Source organism: Petromyzon marinus, chromosome 10, assembly GCF_048934315.1.
Source record: "Petromyzon marinus isolate PM22_M1 ecotype Great Lakes invasive population chromosome 10, UKy_Petmar_22M1.pri1.0, whole genome shotgun sequence".
NCBI classification, from domain to species: Eukaryota; Metazoa; Chordata; class Hyperoartia; order Petromyzontiformes; family Petromyzontidae; genus Petromyzon; species Petromyzon marinus.
Window position 1 is genome coordinate 17,578,997 of NC_133676.1, and position 22,028 is coordinate 17,601,024.

A 22,028-nucleotide genomic window follows, 5' to 3' on the forward strand; every position below is an offset into this window, starting at 1 on the left:
ACCATCAATTCGACTGGCATTGCAACAATGTGAAATATCTTGTGTAAACAGCTGTCACTGAGTAATTCATCAACTAGAGATGCATGCATTTGGATCTTATCAATTATGTAACAGTTTCTGAATGCTGGACCTGCAGGTTGCCCTTCCTGTTTTGATTCACTTTGCACAATAACAGGACACGGCTCTATGTATACACAACACACACCGCTACAGGAATGTACCCACGTACAATGGGGTGACTGATTATCAGGGCTCAACGAAAAGGTTCAGACACACCGACCGACTTCTTTGAACAAGCACGTTCAGGTTTTGAGATGGAAATGTAACCTAGTGAAAATGTGATTCAGGTATTTGAATTAAGGATTAATTTCACAGCCTACTCACAGCTATTAAGGTTTACTGGCATGTCCACACCACTGCTAGAATAAGCATCAGCATGGGCCAGCCCAGATACACCGAAAAGATATGTCTTTACCACGATATATAACGTGTGTTTCCATGTGCTAGCAATTCCTAGCACCCATAGAGGGGGTATCATAGTCAAGGTCTGCTATTTACCTATAGTTCTCAGTCAAACACAAAAAGACAAAAACTTTGCTGTCCACAGAGTGTGTATATGAAGAGTAGTCACTTTAGATTTAAATAAAAATATGAACCAGAACTTTGCCTAAGAAGTAATTGGCCAATAAAGTGTGATTGTGACTGAAGTAGATATGTAATAGTACAATCCTGACTGACCAAACTTCAACATTCTGGAATTTGAACTTGGCTGGACTTTGCCTGGAAAATAAAGAAACTTTTATTTTGTTCAAGCCAAAGACCCTCTCCATGTGTAGACAATTCCAAACTCCCCACAGCCCAACTCTCCTAGCACAGACCAACCCCACACAGCCCACACGGATAGGATGGCGACCAACTAGACAGGGGAAAGTGTCGTGATCTGATATTCAGTAAGTAATGTACTGTGATTTCACGTTTAGTGACCTTTAAGTGGTAACTTTATTTCACTGAACCAAGGTGAGAACTCGAGAGACAAGGGATAAGTGTCATTTGCAAGAGCGACCGGCGTCACAAAATGACAAAAGCAAAACAAATAAAATAAAGTACTTGATGAATAATATAGAAACTAGAGCAAAAATAACTGTCCATTAAGGCTAGTTTAGATTCAATTACTCTTATTCATGTATAATGTTAAGTAGGATTTATATATAGTTCTTGTATTTATTTAGAATTTTAGGTATGGTTTACAGGGTGTAATTGATGTAACTGTTTATTTTTAAATGTAATCAAACTTACCTGGAGATCCGGCTAACTGGACAGGATCTCCCCCTATAACACAGACTTTTCATGTATTCTGAAATAAATATTTCAGTGTAAAATGTTTAAAGTATGCCAGCAATCAAAGGTTAAACCAATGGGTCAAGAAGCTGACAATGAAATGCACCGGCTGAGTTGCACTTTTCAAATAAAAGATAATAAACTGCCAAAGTAAATAGTTTTGACTTAAACATTTCAAGAAAATAAACTACCTCCACGAATTGTATTTTTATTTTGCAGGATTTCAAGAGATAAATCAAATGATCTCATTCAACGTAACTGGCTTGGTCAAAACTGTTGTACTGTGTTTGTGTTATATCCACTGCACAATATGGGTTGAATACGATGATGAGCACGTGGAAATGTTGCGAAGCATTTCCCACGTGTCTTTAAAGCATGTATAATATTACCACTGCCGGGATGTGTAACATTGAGATGTGGCCTCGGTAGGATAGTTTTCTTTCATCTTACTTGCACACTGGCACTGTGTACAATCCGGGTACAATCTCTGTAAACGTCAACAGCGTTTTAGAGAGGAAGCAGGGATGCAAGCAGATGAAGGATAGACTCTGAGGGTTGAGCAGCTGTCATATCGGCTATGTCCTGTTGTACGTTGATACTCACGTTTGAACATAAATATCCAAAACCTGGCTACTTAGCAGGAATAGAAAGATACTAAGATGATTTATGTTACCAGACTTTACCACAGCGTTTCAACTGCAAGGGAATATACTGTATGATAAATGAATAATTTGGCGGGACCCTGGGGTCCTGCAAAAATCAGGTCAACAATAATTATTATTTTTCAGTCCGTCCACTCGTGATCCCGACAGCAACGCGCCGCCGGCCCAGACTCGCGCCAACAAGCGCCAGCAGGCGGCGATCGACACGATGGGCGCCACCCCACCGGCCAAACGCAAGCCCCGGGGGGGCGTCCGCCGTGGTCGCTCGCGGCGACGACGCCCTCCGGTCAGCCGTCGATCCTCAGCTTCTTTGCCAAGGCGAGCCCGCCCCCGCAGTGAATTGAACGTGTTTATGTAATTTTACAACTTTTTACGAAACTTTGTGCCCCGAGTAGCTCTCGACGAGGCCAATTGATTGACACTAGTTTTGTTGTCGGTAAGGCAAGACTCGTGTCGCTACGCGGTTTTTCCCACCCCGGGGCAGTGATGGGACCCCGGGGTCCCGCCAATTGCTTCAAATGAACATTTACATCATGTAATGAAGGTATTATTATTTTGTAAACACAAGTGGGTATCCCACTTTTAACGCTACCGTCGTGTATAAGGTGTATTATAAATATATATTTTTTATGATGATGATGGACAGTTACATAAGACAAGGGATAAGTTTCATTTGCCAGAGAGGTGGCAGTGGCAGCTTGAGGTGGCCTTCATCCAGCAGTGGAATGATGGTGGCTGATATGCCAATGGGTAACAGAGACAGATGATGATAAGAGATGTGGCAGGGATGGATGATGCACGTGACATTGCATGATGATGATGAAGTTCCTGAAAATAATTATTTGTTATTTTAATGAGCGCCCTGCACACCAGTGACTTCTAAGACTGAGTTACACCCAATAAGGAACTTGCATCACACTTCATCCCACACAACTGATAGGGCACCCCCAGTGGTAGCTTTTCCAGTGTGCCACAAGGTGACTCAGCACCTGGCCTGCAGGCAAACATTATTCTTCCAATATTGTGCAATGATTGCTATTTAATCAAAATTTTGTAATTTCCGGGTCAGTTTCTAACTTGGCAAATTTAGACTGTGACGTGTACACAATGGCCTTCTCATCTGGAATGACGTTAGGGGGTTCTTTAACGTCCATTGCGAAGCAGACGGAACGTAGCATTTTTACGGTTAATACACCCACAGTAATAACCAGGTTGGCTTGGCGGATTTGCACCGCAAATCTCTGCAACAAGCGGCAAGCGGGCTGCCGCTGGGTCACGTCACCGGCCCTGATCGCGACGCTTGCCGTCGCTTTTGCCTCCCCTGTGTACTGATGGAAGGGGCACTCACTGAAAGGTCGCGATGCGTACCGCAACAGGCACATGGGGCAGCTGGGCGGCCCAGCGTAGGCGGTTATCTTGGTACACGAGCAGCGATCTGCTGTGGGTTCCCACCACCGAATGCACAGTCCCCTCGCTCACTATACAGACACACGCACAGCGAGCAAGCACCACCACACAGACACTGTCTACATCGTGCCGTGGTAACAGCGACACCGCACTAACACTGTTAGTAGCATCATCCACGTTTAGAGCAGCAACCCCTACAATGGCCTATAACCACATTCAAAGGAATGGCCAACAATGCTTTTTTTTTAAGTACAATCTCCTTCTTGCGTTTGCTATCAAAGGTCAATACCCAAATCACTCAACCACTTGATCACCAATTCAATTCAATTAGCCTTTTCACTCCACCTTTTATCCATCGTAAGCAACAGTCTGCAACAATGTGGAGGAACGGCTGTCTGCTGAGCAGCTACGCAGTTGCACGTCACCAGACAAACCAAGACGGTGCCACATCAGGATGCCAAGACACCCATAGCCACACAGCAGTCCCAAATCTAGAATACTGATCACATATAACTACAATTTAAACATTTTAATGTTAAAATCTAATGGACATTTTTTAAGAAATGCTGCTATACCTTAAGCTGTTCACACTAATCCACACACGTGATTCCTTTCAAACGCAGCTGAATAGGATTTAGTAGAACAATAAACCAAAGCAATACTGAGCACGTTGAATGGCAATGCATCTTTCGGTTAAGGATCTCTAAAGATATATCCTATACATCAAAATAAACTTACTTGTAGAAACATGCTCTGACATGTGAGGATTTCTGAACGTATGTTGCATGTTATTGTTAACGTCAAGCAGTGTGAGAATTTAAAACGTAATCAAATAGCACAGCTGGTTTATTTTAACACACTGATGGGTACTGATAGCGTACTACACAGCTCTTTCTGCTTTCCTATGCCACCACGTATGCTCAACGCTCCACAAGTAGATTGAATTTGCAGACTCAACCTAACGTAAGACGTTAGCGCCATACCGCAACGCAGCCCAGAGCACCACGGCGTTCCTCCAAATGTACGCGGCCACTCGTGGGACGTACACCGTGCTCGTTCTACGCGCAGCACAACTGGCACATTCACAAAAAATAAAATAGAAGCATCTGCGCGCTCACCAGAGGCGTAGGGAAGGATGCAACTGGGATTGTACTCCAGCTTCTTCATGAACCGCAGCTGTCGGCCGTTCTCCTTGAGGCAGTAAACGTTCCTCTCTCCCAGGACGTATATGGACGGCGGTGCTTGGGAGAACGCGGCGACCTGCACGTCCAGGGCCTGCTCTCCGATGTTGAGCGACCAGTCCGCCTGGAGCACCGCTCGCGGGACGGGAAAAAAAAACACGCGCCCTCCACCTGCTGACCCCAGGCAAAATATACGCCAGGCCCTAGATTCGCAGCGACGTCGGAAACCTCTCGTTGATTTTCACGAAGCCGAATTCAGCCGCTCGTTTAAGCCGAGGAGCAACGTTGCATGCAGAGTTTCACTTATTCTGCCTCCCTGTCTACGATAACGGGAACGTGTATGATCGTAAATAGAACGCAGATAGGTACAGGAGGTTTCCATGGTGGGTTTCTGTACAGCTGAGGGGTAGAGTCATAGCAGACAGTCAAGTGTGTAGCAGGAATTGTGTCAGGGGAAATGTGATTTTCCTGATGCACACTTGGACACTCTCCCAACAAAATGCATCATGTAAACCAGTGACACTTTAATAACATCAATACGGTGACTTTGAATTTAATGTGCATTACAAGTAATGCGCATTAATCATGCACCAATGTGCACCAAACAGGTCTATTGGAGTCATTTCCAAATTAGTTCCATCACATCTTCCGGGGTAATTCTCAGACATGAGGTGGTGCACTGCTCACTAGGAGAGTTCCGAATAGATTCCCTTTGCTACATCACATTATGCCAAAAGCACAATTGAAATATGTTGGGGGGGGGGGGGGGAATAAAAGCCGCATTCATAAATAAGCACTCATCCACAGCCGCAATAAGATATCATTGCACCCTCGAGTGAGAGTGATTGATACTGTGACGAGCGAGACGGCGAGTTTTTTTTTTGCCAGGATGTGGCCACACGGCTGTGCCTCTCACCACCAGCTTCTTGCCTGAGCTGAGCTTCTGCTGCTCCCACTCCTGCCGACTGTCTGCATCTGTGGCAACAGCCAGAGCCTGGTACCTGCGTGGACAATGCGACAGGTTATGGGAACGACAACAATAAGGCACATCCACTTCGTTTTCTCGAACAACGTTCACGACCAGCTCATTTCAAGCATTTCACCTTGCCTTAGTCAGCTGTCTCGTGCGGTGATGGCAATAAATACTGGAGCTTTATAAACTACTAGCCTATAGCCCGTACAAGGACAGGTGTATTGCAGTAAATCTGACATTCAAGCGAAAAGCACATAGTCAAATCATGTTCAGTGCATCCATTGGTGTGCCATTTGTAAGGCCGGTAACACAGACTTTGTATATTTCACGGTTATATCCCATGTTCATCATGACGCCCTTTTTCCTTTTACGTCTCAATAGGGTTACAGAGTTCGCGTGGCATGAGGGTTCTGGCTTCTTAAAGAGGCTTAAGTTCTCGGTGAGGAGGTCCCCCCCCTCCCCCCATGTGGAGTGACGTCAAGCGCTCAAGATTATTAATGACAGCGTTACGGAGTGAGCGTGACATCAAGGGTCTGGCTTTTTATATATTAATGATTTCTTTATTAGCTTTACTTTCCATAAAGGTCAACAATGAAAGCTAATTTGCATAAACAAATTTTTGGTTCCGCTCCACCTTCTTCATGCGGAGTGACGTCACCTGATCATGATTATTAATGATGGGGGGGGGGGTCCATGTCGAGGACCCCACCTGTTCATTATTATTAATGAAGGGGGCTGGTCTACGTGGAGTGACGTCACGCGCGTTACACACAGACATTCTTGGCTCATTATATTAGTGATTACACGTGAAATGTAGTAAAAAGAATGACAAAAATATAAAATAATAAGTGCCCATCTGGATAACACTGCGATTACATTTGACTTTGTATCACATTTTACCATGAGTGTCATTTTAAACTTGGGTCTCAAGAAATGTAGCATTGTAAAATCACACTGGTGAGGTTTTTTTGAATTCCACGTTAACCAAATGATTATTCAATCTGATAAGTGTACTGTATTTGTCCAACTATAAATCCTCATACCACGAGAATCAGCCAGTACAATCTGTCATGTCAAACTCATGCAAACATCATAAAACACTGGAATTTGGTCATTCGTGAAAAAATTCCATGTCAATCTACTGCTTGATTAAGGCCTCCCAACACCGCTACAACGTGTTGATCATGGAGATTGTTTGACCATACTTCGTCTTGCTGGTCAGTACGGGTTAATGAAATAAGATTGCAAGGATAGGTTCGATATCACTCACCGCTGATGCTCGTCGTGTCTAGGAATCTAACTCGAGTCACCAGGTTCAGAGAACAGTACGCTAACCACTGGACCAGCAGTACTCTGAATTCCATGTGTCACAACTGAATTTAAGTGAAAATATTTTCCTCTCACTCAGAAAACTTTTGCTTACAAAATGACATCTCGAGGTACTGGCCACACATCCCAAATAGAACCCTTCCTGGCAAGTAGCCTTGAGACTCAGTTGAGCCTTTCCTCTGTGAAATATAAATGAAAAATACATACTTCACACAATAATATAAATCAAGGTGGGCTCATAAAATCCATATACATTTCCTTATGGGAAAGTATTCAGGGAGAAACTAACAAGCATTTAAAATTAAATCTGCGATCTCAAACGTAACCCTGCCTAAATGTTTGTTTTTAATGGGATCGTCTGACCTTGCATAGCAGTACACCTTCACAGAACGAACACAGACACGAGCATCCAAAACGTCTCCACGACTGCAAGAAAGTCTGATCTGGTTGCCTATTTATCGAGAGTGGAAAGTAAATCAGCCATCTGAAATATCGAAGCAGTCCGACTGCAAAAGAGGTATTATAGACAGGTAAGAGTCCCCCAACAGAGTGTGCTTTTATCTGATGCAACAGCTAGCTGGCAGATGGGTACATCATGTTCGCTGTAACGTCAGAGGAAGAAGAACATACCATAAAACATTACTGTACACCACACATAAACCGTGACTATTGTAAAATCATGCCCCCAAGTAATAATTTATAGTCTGTATCCAAAACTTTATTCTGAATTCTCATAGTTTATAACAATATTATTGCATACAAATAAATTATGATTTTCGGTGAATAAATCAATGAAATAGAGTGCATCTTTGCACATTATAGTTCCAAATAAAATACAAATAGCTATGTAATTATTTGTTATATTACACTTCATTAACAGATTATTACCATTAGGATTTTACTGATGGATTAAATGATATATATACACCACATAGACTTTACATTCTTGTGGAAAAGTGGCGATGCAGCAGAGTGCTCAAGACAGAAGTGGAAGGTTTTGAGTGAAAGGCCCAGTTGCAGAGTCGACTTGCTATCCTTCCGAGGGAAATGCAATGACAACCAGCCCGGCCACAAGAAAGTGGAATTTCCACCCATGCTTTTAATAAGTGGAAATAAATGCCCAAGGCTTGTTTGGCACGAGGAAACACTGTCTCCTTGACGGACGAAAATGTATGATTATTATTCAGTGAGAATTCTACAAATACAGACATACCTCACGGAAACAATACAATACATTCAAGATGAGCGCATACTTGACTGACTTGCAACACTGGGTGCAATCCACCAACGATATTACAGACACTGTGCAATAGCTCTAAGCGTTTTTCCTTAATGTCATGCTTGCCATTCTCGTGCCACCTTTGGGAATATAATTTGACCTTGGTCTCCCATGCAAGAATGTAGTTGTATAAAGAAACAATGGCTTTCTTTCACAGTTATGGCAAGATCTTGTCGACCCAAAAGACTACTAAACGCAGAGTGAAATCCAAGAATGTCAAACAGTTTTAAAGAAGTGATTTTTCTTTACATAAATTTAACCTTCAATTTCACAACCATAATCGAAAGTAAGGTAATACAAACATTACAAAGAAGAAACAAGATACGCTAGACCTTTAAAAGCTGCCTTCCACAAGTGAATGCATGCCCCATTCGGCTGAAATGTACAAAAGGATGACACCATATCAGGTATGTTTCACATCAGGTATGTTTCACATCAGGTATGTTTCACATAAGGTATCTTTCACAGCAGGAAGCTACAGAATTATTTTATAAAAGGACATTATTGCTAATGTAAGGAAAAAAACACCACAGCCAGTTGAATTCAATTATAGGAGGATTTGCCAATGAATCTTCACACGTACACAACAAATCACATAAATGTATTTTGCATCAAACTAATGCAACATGTGTTCCATGCACACCTTACACATTAAACACACTGTATTACACGTCAACATAAAAGGTTATGTTACAAATAGAATAACTATGTATCTTCGTTTAAGCTGTATTAATGATTCAGTATGTTGTTTAACAATGCTTGTTGGAATTAAATTAAATAGTGACTGGCAAACTTCGCTATGAACCCAGTGACTTGAGTTTGAGTCACAGCCACGGCAAACGTCAGACACAAGTTATATCAGAACCAGTCCTTGGCTCCCTTTCCCCGCCCACGCTGAGCAGCATGGTGAAGTATGGTAAAAACAACCCCCATTACCAAGACGGCGTCGGGAATACAGCTGGGTGATTCTCATGATTCCTAGCAAGGGGTAGACTTGCTAGACCACCGACTTGCTAGACCACCGTGAACACCACCAGAAACAGAGTAAACAAACGTTGGTAATCCCGAATATTTGTTTCCCTAGCGGAATGAATATTTGTTCCGCCAAGCTCTGTAAGCAAATGCCTATCAGCTGTTCATTAGAACCTATTCACATTGCAATATAATAACCACAGCAGCTGGGTCGATGCCGGTTTGCATTTCATCCACATCCCAAGTGTTCTTTATACTGCACGAGAAAACTTGTTCACAATACATTTCCAAGCATAAATGCAGCTTACCCGCCAACACAACGTACGTGTCTCTCAAGCTACTGACGTACACACGTACACGGAGACTGTTAGAATATCCACTGGGTAAACCTACCCTGCAGATGGCAGAACTCACTTTGTGACCAAACTCAACCATTGCAGTCTCCTTGTGTATTTTTTTTTAATAAAAGCTCACCTTTGACAACTTATTGCGTCACTCAACCATGTCATTCTATCTTTTTGTCACACATTTGTAGCTTCATTGACTTCAATGCAGAACACATAATGCGTCAATTCATTCTCTCTTCGCGTTGCATGGGTGTCATGGAATATTGCCCTGACTGGGTGTGGTGCCACACGGCTGTAATAACGTGACTTGGAGCTCAGGTTGATGAACTGCACAGGGATGTTGAAGCAAGATGTACACAAGACACTGATCTGTTGGACAATGAGGTGCCTACTAGAGGCAATAAAGCAGGCTTGTTTCTGGCCTATCTGTGCAGTGCTTGAGAATTCTCCCCTTACATGCATGTGTTTTCTCTGTCATTTCGGTTTCCACCCACGCTAGGAATTTTGCCTAAAAACAAAGAGACCAAACATCCTGAAGAGGATCTTGCTGGAGAACCAATGATCCAGGTATGTATATTTGTAGGTATACATTTGTCGGTAAATCTTTCACCCGACTGCCACTACAGTTGACTCGATTATAAGTGGGCAGATTGCCCAGGTTGCGGAATAGCCATGCTTGTGGAAGAAATGTTTTTTTTTCCAAGTGCTGGTTTAATTATTAGCAGCTCCTCCCTCATGACAAACATGTTGCAAGTAAACTGCCTACATTAAAACAAAAAGACACGTTCCACATCTTCGCCCGTATTCTGCAGCGAAAAACAACATGTACGCTTTAGCCTAATTTGCATATGCTTTGCTGAATGTGTTATATCTGGGCCACCTCTCCTCCTACTTACCCTGGCTAACCGAGAATGGACTACGGCACTTTAGCCGGAGCTGTCCTTGCTCCCGTCACGGATTACAGAAAAGCTGGTAAAGGGGCTACCCAATTGTGTTTGAAGCTTCATTTTAATATTCCCATCATGTGACACCATGTAATGCAACAGACAGACAATATTCCTGCGAAAGAAATATGACAAATTAAACCCCAAATACATCTCAGAGCTGACCGTGGGTGCCTCCGAATGTTCCGCCATCGTGACCTGGGCAGAGTGCGAGGACTCTGATTTTGTGAACACACAGACACTGATGGGCCCCATGAGATTGCCATCATGGCTATGAATAATCATCATACTTACCGGGCTGATGACATCCCAAATGACTGGGCCATTAAATTATTTTGCATCAAATATATAGCCAAATTTATCAAGTGATTCACTCTTGCACATATCTTTCTTTTGCTTGGAAACATTTTTCTTTTCATCTTTGATTATGTTACGTTTGCCGAAGTTTTCAACGGTGTTATTTGTATATTTAGCCATTTTCTGAACGTACCATTTTCTGAACGTACCGTCTAAGACCTTCCTCGAAAACGAGGTGTTTGTCTCAGTGGGTTTTTTCCTTGCTTATAAAGTTAAAGTAGTTGCAAGTAAGTAAACATGTTCCGTGCAATCTCACAATGAGTGCCAAACGATATCGCATGTCAATCTCATGCTCTCACTCACCAAAGAGCACAACTCTCAGAACAACGTAGTTATACAGTGAGGGAAAAAAGTATTTGATCCCCTGCTGATTTTGTATGTTTGCCCACTCTCAAAGACATGATCAGTCTATAATTTTAATGGTAGGTTTACTTGAACAGTGAGAGACAGAATAACAACAAAAAAATCCAGAAAAACGCATGTCAAAAATGTTATAAATTGATTTGCATTTTAATGAGGGAAATAAGTATTTGACCCCCTCTCAATCAGAACGATTTCTGGCTCCCAGGTGTCTTTTATACAGGTAACGAGCTGAGATTAGGAGCACACTCTTAAAGGGAGTGCTCCTAATCTCAGTTTGTTACCTGTATAAAAGACACCTGTCCACAGAAGCAATCAAGCAATAAGATTTCAAACTCTCCATCATGGCCAAGACCAAAGAGCTCTCCAAGGATGGCAGGGACAAGATTGTAGACATACACAAGGCTGGAATGGGCTACAAGACCATTGCCAAGCAGCTTGGTGAGAAGGTGACAACAGTTGGTGCGATTATTCGCAAATGGAAGAAACACAAAAGAACTGTCAATCTCCCTCGGCCTGGGGCTCCATGCAAGATCTCACCTTGTGGAGTTGCAATGATCATGAGAACGGTGAGGAATCAGCCCAGAACTACACGGGAGGATCTTGTCAATGATCTCAAGGCAGCTGGGACCATAGTCACCAAGAAAACAATTGGTAACACACTACGCCGTGAAGGACTGAAATCCTGCAGTGCCCGCAAGGTCCCCCTGCTCAAAAAAGCACATATACATGCTCGTCTGAAGTTTGCCAATGAACATCTGAATGATTCAGAGGACAACTGGGTGAAAGTGTTGTGGTCAGATCAGACCAAAATGGAGCTCTTTGGCGTCAACTCAACTCGCCGTGTTTGGAGGAGGAGGAGGAGGAATGCTGCCTATGACCCCAAGAACACCATCCCCACCGTCAAACATGGAGGTGGAAACATTATGCTTTGGGGGTGTTTTTCTGCTAAGGGGACAGGACAACTTTACCGCATCAAAGGGACGATGGACGGGGCCATGTACCGTCAAATCTTGGGTGAGAACCTCCTTCCCTCAGCCAGGGCATTGAAATGGGTCGTGGATGGGTATTCCAGCATGACAATGACCCAAAACACACGGCCAAGGCAACAAAGGAGTGGCTCAAGAAGAAGCACATTAAGGTCCTGGAGTCGCCTAGCCAGTCTCCAGACCTTAATCCCATAGAAAATCTGTGGAGGGAGCTGAAGGTTCGAGTTGCCAAACGTCAGCCTCGAAATCTTAATGACTTGGAGAAGATCTGCAAAGAGGAGTGGGACAAAATCCCTCCTGAGATGTGTGCAAACCTGGTGGCCAACTACAAGAAACGTCTGACCTCTGTGATTGCCAACAAGGGTTTTGCCACCAAGTACTAAGTCATGTTTTGCAGAGGGGTCAAATACTTATTTCCCTCATTAAAATGCAAATCAATTTATAACATTTTTGACATGCGTTTTTCTGGATTTTGTTATTGTTATTCTGTCTCTCACTGTTCAAATAAACCTACCATTAAAATTATAGACTGATCATTTCTTTGTCAGTGGGCAAACGTACAAAATCAGCAGGGGATCAAATACTTTTTTCCCTCACTGTATGCCTCCTCTCGAGGGTCCAGGATGCTTGCTCTCCACTAAGTCTTAACTGAGCAAGTGATTGACATGTAAAGGTCACGAGTAAGGGTGCAGCCCTGCCACTGGTCTCTCGCGCCACTGCTAGCGGCAGGGTCTTCACTAGAGGGAGCTCTCGAGAGCCCCTCTAGGAGAGGGCGTTACTGGCCTACTCTTACTTGCTGACCAGACGTCTTGGAAGAGGTGGGAGTACCCATACTTTGCCCCACCAAACACGACCTGCCAATGGACTAGCTATAGTGCACCTATTCATCCTGCTGGCTGGACAGAGGCAACTGCCACGTCGGGAGGTCGGACCGGCAAATTCTGGATTGCAAATCCAGAGTGCTGGCCATTTAAACTACAGCAGCATTCCTCTTTAAAACATACAGCTGTAAATATGCTTCAGTAAAGTCATATCTGCAGCCAAGAGATTGCCCTGCCTTTATCCATGATAAGAGACAACATTACTCACAACAGCTTTAATCGGTACTTCTTCCACCGCTCCACTTCTCCAGAAGTGCAGCGATGGGCCTCTGTGAGATCCCTTACAGCTTCCCACATACCTGTGGTTTCCTGGCATTGATAGTTTTCTAGACACACAGTTCCACCAGCCACAGGACAGCTTCTCCGATCTCACCGCAATCACAAAAGCATGACTACAGTGTTAGGAAAACGAGTGAAGATGGTGATCTCATAGCCACACAGCTCATACCCATACATCAATGTCAAGGGAACTGGGTTCCCCGCCAGCAAAGCATCTTTACATACGGATCATTCTAGTGCTGCTAAAAACCACTAGTCACATTCACTGCTGTATTCTTCTGTTTTATCGAGGGTTATTTTGCGTTGCATATCTATATTCATCATATATATTTTATAAACTACACGAGTTATTACTTTCAGGTAATGAGAAAAAGCAGAGTTTAACCAAATTTTTTTTTTAAAACCCCCACCAATCTACATTTGTGAAATAGAACCATGCACATGAGGATTCAATATAGCATCGATATTCTAAGCACCATGTTACTTAATTTATTTTCTTTACCCTGTAACGTCACACCACTACACACGTACTGCTAACCCCACGATCCTTAAATATCAATACATGTTCCGCGCAACTTCCTTTCAGAAAAAAAACATATATATGTAAGAGCTGTTCCATTACGGCATACTCTGCTTGAGACACATGTCAACCTTCTCTGCAAGTCATGCGGATAAAAGGAGGTGGCTGGATACAAATATTTTTTTTTAATATTAGACTTTATGAGTGGGCATAATTTGCTCATTGGTAGCCTAACAGGAGGAAGCAAGTGCTGCATACAACACTTCTTTGTATAGTTATTTAAAATTTAAATTCCCTATAGAAATATAAATGTGTGGTGACATCGCGGGATGTCACTGTGTAATGCCGGCCTTAGAAAGGCACGGCTTGCGATGTGGCGACATCGCGGGCACCACGTGTATGTGGGTGCAGTACCGGCCCTAGAGGGGCTCGGTGAGCGCTGACTGACAGTGCTGGATTGGCACCACACTCTGCGTGCAGTGCCGGCCCCTACAGGATAGGGTGCGGGAGTGCCGGCCATGGGAATGGGGTGAATGAGGGCCATGGCACTCTGATTAACCCCAGAGGACACGTGACCGGTTAGGTCTACACAGGGCCCTCAAGTGGGGGCTAGGGGTGGTCACGTGTCAGGGTCGAGATCCTGCTCAAGGATTCTTGAAGGTGCTCGTGGCTAAGGGCGGAGCCAGCCACGCCACAGAGGATATAAGCCGGGTCCCCGAGAGGGACCGGCTACTGTTGTTCATCCTGAAGAATATACGTTCTACGTCCTACAGAGTCTCCAACACGTGGACTGGGACCCAAGCTGTGGTCCGGTCCGTTGTAGCTAGTTATGGTGTAATTAGTGAAGTTAGCCTGGTGGTCCACCACCATATTTGTTATCTTGTTAAGGGGCAGTTACCCCGTGTGTTGGTATTAATAAATGTGTTGCCTCCAAAGAGAGTACGTCTGCGACTCAGTTGAACTCACTACAAATTTATTAAGTGACTTATGCACCATTGAGTTATTTAAAACTGCAGTTTGTGTGCCTCATTTGAGTCAAATTTAGTAAAACACAAAACAATATTTTCCAATCCCACAATGGAAACTTTATGGAGGTCACATAGTAGTCGTATCGTGCAGAGACGCTCATAACCCAATACGTTCCCAGGATAAACGAGCACAACAGATTCCTGCGGAGGCTGGCATGAGACAGGCACTTACGCCGAACAGGGCGACATACCTGTAGCTTTCCACGCAGCGCTGCGAGGACACGGTGATGAAGGAGTCTGTGCGCCGGTTGTAAGTGAGAGGGCCTGGGATCAGGAAACCCGGCAGAAATCGGCCAAACACGAAGCTCTCTTGCTCAAAGAAGCTGAGCATGCCATCCATCGATTGGATGCAGATGAAATCACGCCCTAGAGAAAAACATTCAAACTCATATTATAATTAGTGTGTATTGTGTACAACTAATATGTGAAGAGTTAAAATTCAAAGTCACATTGCTACAGGGTCAAAACAGAGGGTGATCTGTTCTCAAAAGCTGGATTTGCCATTTACTGCAGGTGAATACCACAAGCTTACAAAACGCTGCCCAGACAATGCCTTATGAAAACCCCATTCCGCGCTTGATCTTTGCTTTGTGAACAATGCATAATATAAAATAGGTGTATAGATTAGTTCATTTATTTTGTAAATAGTTATTTTTGTTCTAAATGTCTTTATATCCCATGTATGCAATGAAGGAACAAATTAAAGAGACTCATTTTGGTAATTCCACCAGCACCAACACGGTGGTGTCAACATTAGAAAATAATTCAGAATCCAACACCAAACAACGAAAGTGCTGTTAGCATCTCTCAATATGTGTCTCTTCCAAGATGAATATTCATCCCGTTTTGAAAAGTATAATTTAAAACATACAGTATTTACAACTTCATACATAGTCCTGATTGAAGTGGAAAAACTTTTAAAAGCTTTGACAATACATGGCTGCATGAAGAGCTCCCCACACCATGCCTGGCCATGCGGGCCTGACGATACTTCACCATGCTAGCCAGTGTGAACTGGTGAAGGGGGATCCAGGATTCGTTCAAATGTCGCTCACCGCTGATGTTAGCCATGGCTGGGGATCAAACTCAGGTCACTGGGTTCAGAGTGCAATGTGCCAACAACTCGTCCCGATTTCAAACAGACTGTGAAAGAGTCTCATGGCAAGCTTCAGCCATGCTTTATTTGGTATCGTCAAGCAAGTTAAACATGAGGCTTAAGATCCCATTACAAAGATAACGAACCCTCTGATAAAGCGGCGGACCACAACGCCAGCGAGGCCACCATGAGGGTCTCGGCCAAATAATCACCACGTCAGAGGGAGGGCTCGAGAGCCGCTCGACCACCATAGGGGAGACATAAACACGAGGTGGACTTAGATGCAATCATAGGCACCAACCGCAGTTACACTTGATGCTTAGTTACCTTTCACCTCGCCAAAGGGTCCACAAGTCATGTTACAAGCTGTTCTCTGCAGGTTGTGTTCGTACATGAGTCTCAGCTGGTACTGATTACCATGTTCCACGGTACCAGAGGCACCTGCAGGCAAACACAAACATTAGGCTAGGGTGACAATTTTCAACGTGAATATTATCACTTTACCAATGTGTCATCTGTTAATGTAAACCACTTCATTTACAAAAACACCAGATATCATTCTATATTTACGGATGGTTGGCAACTTTGACTGATGGGCGTGGCAGGACGTTTAAGTCATTAAAAAAACACTCAACTGTCCAGATTCACTCTATCAGCAAATGCAATTAACAAAAAACACAAGGATCAAGTAACAGCATGAGAACAGATGAATGATTATCAAAACACAAGGCAGCAGCCAGCTCAGGACATTTCGTGCAGCACTAAGAATTTCCATTTTGCTAAAATGTCCCAGTGTCCTGTGCAAATATGCCACTGTCACTGACCCATGAACACGCTGAATACACTGTGTATTTGCATGCGCAATGTAAGATTTTTCATTCATAACCAAATTAGTCATATTCCCCCCCCCCCCCGTTTTGAAAAATACTTCACATGTGGGGACTTTTAAATGAATATTTCTTGATCGATAATTCTGGAGCATATGGAGATAAAGATAAGCAAATATACGTAAAAGTCACCAGCAGTTGAAGTACTCCCAATGGGAGGACGTACGGAGTAAAGGCCCCTAGTGCTAAGGGATTTACAAATTGGTCTGTAAGAAAGAGCTTGAAAAAACGTTATAAATGTAGAGCTACCCACTACCTGCCAAGGCAGTGCATGACGGCATGTTGTTGCTGTTGCCGTGTGTTTTACCCCAGGACTGGTTGGTCTACTGGTTGCTTAAAAAAAGGGGTAATCTGTATTTTTCAAAATCACACGTAGGATTACGTTCAATCCTACTTGGCGATTTTTCAGATCTGATTTTTGACGGAGAACTTTTAAGAAAGTACTCTGAAGATATAAAATTCCCATGCCATGATAAGTTGGCAGAACAAAACAAGAGACTTATGTAGCCCAGATATGATACATTTGATGGGTATGTTTTATTATAACTCTCCAGGTTAAACTTGTTATGACTATGGAAAGTGTTTTTTAGAGAAATGTTTTCATGTCACGCTTGTAAGTGGTTGTGCCGTGCCAATGACACAGAGCTGTGGATCAATTTATCACGATTTCAAACAAAAACCTTCAAACCGTAGCAGCTTGTTTTCATATACCCTCACGGAGGCTAAAGTAAATACAGCCGATATGATGGGGGATATTTTGCACACTTTAAACGTGTAATTCTAATGTCAACGACATCACAAAATTCAAATAAAACTTACAAACCTATTGCTACTGCACTTATTTTACATTGTTTTATAGAACTATAATGCCAATTCAAGCTTCATGTAATTCTAAAGTACTGTGACTGCTCCAGATTAGAACTGTTATCCTGTATATGCAGTATGTTGAAGTGCCCAACATTAAGTTGGAAGGTACGGTAATTAAAAACACAACTTTTCTCATTTATATTCCATCACGAATGGCATCACTCAACACTTATAGAAAATTGTACGTGCCACAGTTTTCAAATCCACTTTAAAATAAATATCACCAGTATGGCGGCAGTTTAAAACAGTCACAACAAACGTATGGCACTGTTAACATTGGCAGGGCATGCTTACAAGTTATAAGCACTTGGCATCTGATCACAAAGATAATGTTTGTAAGTACACGCATTATGCTACCTGTGACGGTGTAAACGGCAAGCTTCCTAGGGTGCAGGATGGCCAGGTGAAGCAGCTCCGAGCCTCTGTCAGCACAGAGAACAATCGTATAACAACAACACAGGAAAAGGCCCCGTTGAATTGAAGAATGTCAACGGTATCTTTGCTTAATACACACAGCATGGGCCTTTGTGAATGACAAAACAGCCATATTATTACGCACACAGTTTCTGGCATTTGAATGGCTAATTCATTGACAATTGAACAGACAATTGGTGATTGTATTCATCCTATTGAATGCAGGAATGCATCAGAAGCTCAAGATTGATGTCCAGAAGAGTCCAGCTTGGCATGCATGGTCAATTCCTTATTGAGTTATTGTATGTGGGAGGAAACTGGAGCCCCTGAAAAATAGAAGGGGTCACTTACAAATCTGCAAAGATAGTTTAGCAAAGCACCTGCTGTAATGCTTGAACTTATGGGTATCTCTAATGGTGTCACCACCACTGCCAGTCAGTGCGGAGTATCAGTATACTGTGGATGTTCACCACAAGGTTATATAATGTCTACAATAACATTTCGATGTAACGTTATGAGAGTGTAACATTGCTGATCTTACTGTTGTAATCTTATTGAATTGCTAGTCTATATCACCAATTACAATATATGACTGGCATGTCGAGCAGACGTCCTAATATTTAAACTAACTTGAAGAGGAGGTCATGTAGTTACATGGAGTCAAATGTCAATTGCACATCTAAATTATAATATCGGGACTGGATCTTCAGACAAAGAAATGCCCTTTCAAGAATTCTCACAACCAGTAGTGCACACATCTTGTGGGGAAATGATCCAGGAAGATGATACCACCACACTATGGCAGATATGACTTCAAAAGACTTCTCCCACACAACACTAGATAGTGCTGCTTGTAAACATCTTCAATACAAGTCTATCATCTGATGTTTCCATCAATTACCAAATTCTATTTAAGCAGTCACTGACAATCCAGCTGATAATTTTTACTCACTGCTGTAGAATAATGAGAATTGTGTCCTTTAAAACAAAATTTAAAAAAAAACTCAACAAGTACAAAAAAGTGCATGCTTACAGTTCGTGAGTTTTGCCGCAGCTGTGTGAATTGCGCAGGACACAAAGGCGCGTGGACGCGATGATACTCACGAGATGAACTTCCCAGCCTCCACGTGCAGCACGGGCTGCTGGAGGTGCACCTCCAGGATGAGGTCGTCCGGGTGGAAGCCGGCGCCAGGCTTGGCCGGCTGTGGGGAGAATATCCGCAAGTAGCCACTGAAGCTGCCCACGATAATCTTATCTGCGACAAATCAAATCAAATCATTAGTACATTTTGCTAATTGTGCTATTCTTATATTCTTCTACAGCAAGGCTCTCGTGAAGGAAGGCACTATGTTTCACAGCCGAGTTTTGTCTGTAGTAGTTTCACAGTAGGGGGTGATGTTGCTATGTGGTTTAACCCAATGAAGTAATTTATAAGTGAATTTAAAATTTGTAAAATTTAGACCGCAAATTCCAGCGAGCATGGCCTAGTCTGTTTTCGAATAACGTCACTATATCCGTAACGTTCACTGTGAAGCAGATGGCATATTTTTTCGGTTAACCAGGGCGGCAGCTCGGATTGAACCGCAAGCTTCCGCTACAAGTCCCTGCTGATTTCTCTGCACAGAGGAAACATTTCCAGATTTCAAATGAACATTTCACAGATGCACAAACAGCACAACCGTTATGTATGACGTTTTGCCAATTATGCTCGTTGTAATTACTGGCGAAACGTCGTACTGGAATTGTAAATGTTGTGGGTTTACTCTCCAACACACCGGTGTGCTGTACTAGTAACAAATTGCATTTTCAGTAAGATGTCAGTGTTTGTGAGTGATGATTGCAAGAGAATACTTTCAGACTGCTTATTTGTAGCTTAGGCCATTTAACTGTGACATTAATATCGAGTTACGAACAAATAAACTGAAAAGCCAATGAAAGGAGTTAAACTGCAATGCAACATTAAGCGGAATACACCAGGATACAACCGAGCGCGTAAAAGTGAAATGCACATGGACAGAGGCAAGACGGCGTTTACCATGTCCAGTGCTGCTGTTGTCAATGTTGGCCACACAGAGGCAGCCCTGGTCAAACTCCTCCTGTTGCCCTGCACTGGTGGACCACCAGTCACGTGCTTTAAACAGGGACATATCCGCCACGGCCTCTCCCTAGCCCTGCAGAGAAGCAGACACGTCTACATTGGCCTCGCGTTGGACGTTTACAGGACGTTGTTTTATTGGTTGTCATTAAAACACGCAGTGTTCCCTCTGACAAGTGTTCTGCATTGCAGGTCCCGTAGTTCCACTGGTGGCCCCTGGTGGCCTTTAGTGCAGCGCCTGACGTGAGGCCTCCCGACAAGACAGAAAATGTGAAACACCCCTTGCCGGCGGTGTGGCGGCCCTCACACTGATGATGTCTTATCGGCGAAAGTGGCCCCCCTCTGAACATTTGTGAAGAATGCTGTCTCAGACTAACGAAAGGACACAATCTTTCCAAAGCATAGGATTAAGTAGCCTTCCGGCTCTCTTGAAACAACAATACATTTTGCTTAAACGAATGTTACAAAACGAATAGTGTGCAGCATTTAAATTTTTAATGTTATACAATCACTTTTCAAAAATATGGTATGTATTGATAAACATTTGCAACATATTTACAGATAAATTGAACTTTTGTCTGAATGGGTCTATAACTATAAATACTGACTCGTTGGTGTTATTATATTGACATGCTTGTCTTGTTGGCTGGGGAAAGGCAGGAAACGTGACAGTGCAGCACTCGTGCCGCTGAGACGTTGTCTACGAGTTGTCTTCATACCATTTGAGAGTGCCAGTAGATACTTTCCCTTGTAGAGGTTGCCCTCTGCTGGATCATACCGTGTGAATCCACCATAAACATTACCAATAACGCTACTTTATAGCAAGGCGCTCAGTTAAAAACATGTTAAAAATACAGACCTGTGTCAAGGTGTCCAGCACTGTCCGTCGTGTTGACAGTATTAGAGGAGTCGGACCTCCTGCGCCCGTTTCCGAGACGGCTAAGCTGATTACATGCTGCTTAGTCGGAGATAAGAGTGGGCAGATATGCATCTGTAACAACAGTGGGCAGTTGTCACGGGAGGGGAAGACAAAATCATTACACCCACTCAGAGAAGTGTCTTGTGGTTAATGCAGACATGATTCCTTGTAAAAGGTTTCAGTTTGGTGTTTTAACAACTTAACACCTGTTTAGTTGCCAGAAAAAAGGTAAAAAAACTAATTCTTATATTTTGGATTAATACTGTTCAGCAAGTGGTAATCGTTTTCGAAAATATAACCGATTACAAATCACACGGAGGCACCAGTGAAATAACACATTCCTGCGGAGGGAGTTGGTAGGAACGTTGGATTGCTCGGTCAATGGCCAGGGTCAATGGCCAGGTGTATTCCGCAAATATGTCCGACTGTGCGGGCGGGCATAAGCCGGCATGAGTAGGTTAAACGTTGAGTTTTATAAGGGCACCACGGGGTGACCAGCCCGTCCCCACCCCTCCCACCCCCCACCCAGCCCCTCCCTCCCCACCCTCCCCTCTCCACCCAGCCCCACCCCTCCCGTTTTTGGATGCACGACGGACGGACACAATAATCCCCTGTGGGCTGGTGGTGTAACCAGGAGGTTCCTACCAGTATAATTTCAAGTGACACAAGCACAGAGCGTGGTCACGTAGCAACCTCGAGCAGTCGACTCTGCCCGTGTACACAGAGCCGCGCCTTGTTGGATTTAATTGCTCCATCTTCACAATGCATGGCCAAAAGGAGTCTCTGTTATTTAAGACAGATGATATGGGGCACATGAGTTGCCAGCTCGAGATTGCATTTAACTACAGTATTATGTTACCGTATAAACAGCACATTGAATTATTTAACTGCATGTACACACTAC

At 43.3% G+C, this 22,028-nt stretch overlaps 1 protein-coding gene across 4 annotated transcripts in view; it reads right to left on the minus strand.

The window, feature by feature from the left end:
* Positions 1-22,028, minus strand: part of BBS9 (Bardet-Biedl syndrome 9) — a 66,714-nt gene that overhangs the window by 41,990 nt on the left and 2,696 nt on the right. For 3 of the 4 annotated variants that reach the window (XM_076066212.1, XM_032951035.2, XM_032951033.2), the window contains exons 2-10: positions 21,065-21,196; positions 20,146-20,281; positions 19,215-19,365; positions 18,054-18,118; positions 16,270-16,383; positions 15,038-15,212; positions 5,505-5,589; positions 4,526-4,712; positions 3,349-3,478 (exon numbers count right to left, since the gene is read on the minus strand). In XM_076066212.1, coding sequence (XP_075922327.1) covers positions 3,349-3,478; positions 4,526-4,712; positions 5,505-5,589; positions 15,038-15,212; positions 16,270-16,383; positions 18,054-18,118; positions 19,215-19,365; positions 20,146-20,257 — 1,019 coding nt within the window. In that variant the 5' untranslated portion in view covers positions 20,258-20,281; positions 21,065-21,196. Of the gene's footprint in view, positions 1-3,348; positions 3,479-4,525; positions 4,713-5,504; positions 5,590-15,037; positions 15,213-16,269; positions 16,384-18,053; positions 18,119-19,214; positions 19,366-20,145; positions 20,282-21,064; positions 21,197-22,028 lie in introns of those variants that run through there. The other variant, XM_032951036.2, reaches the window with a different exon arrangement.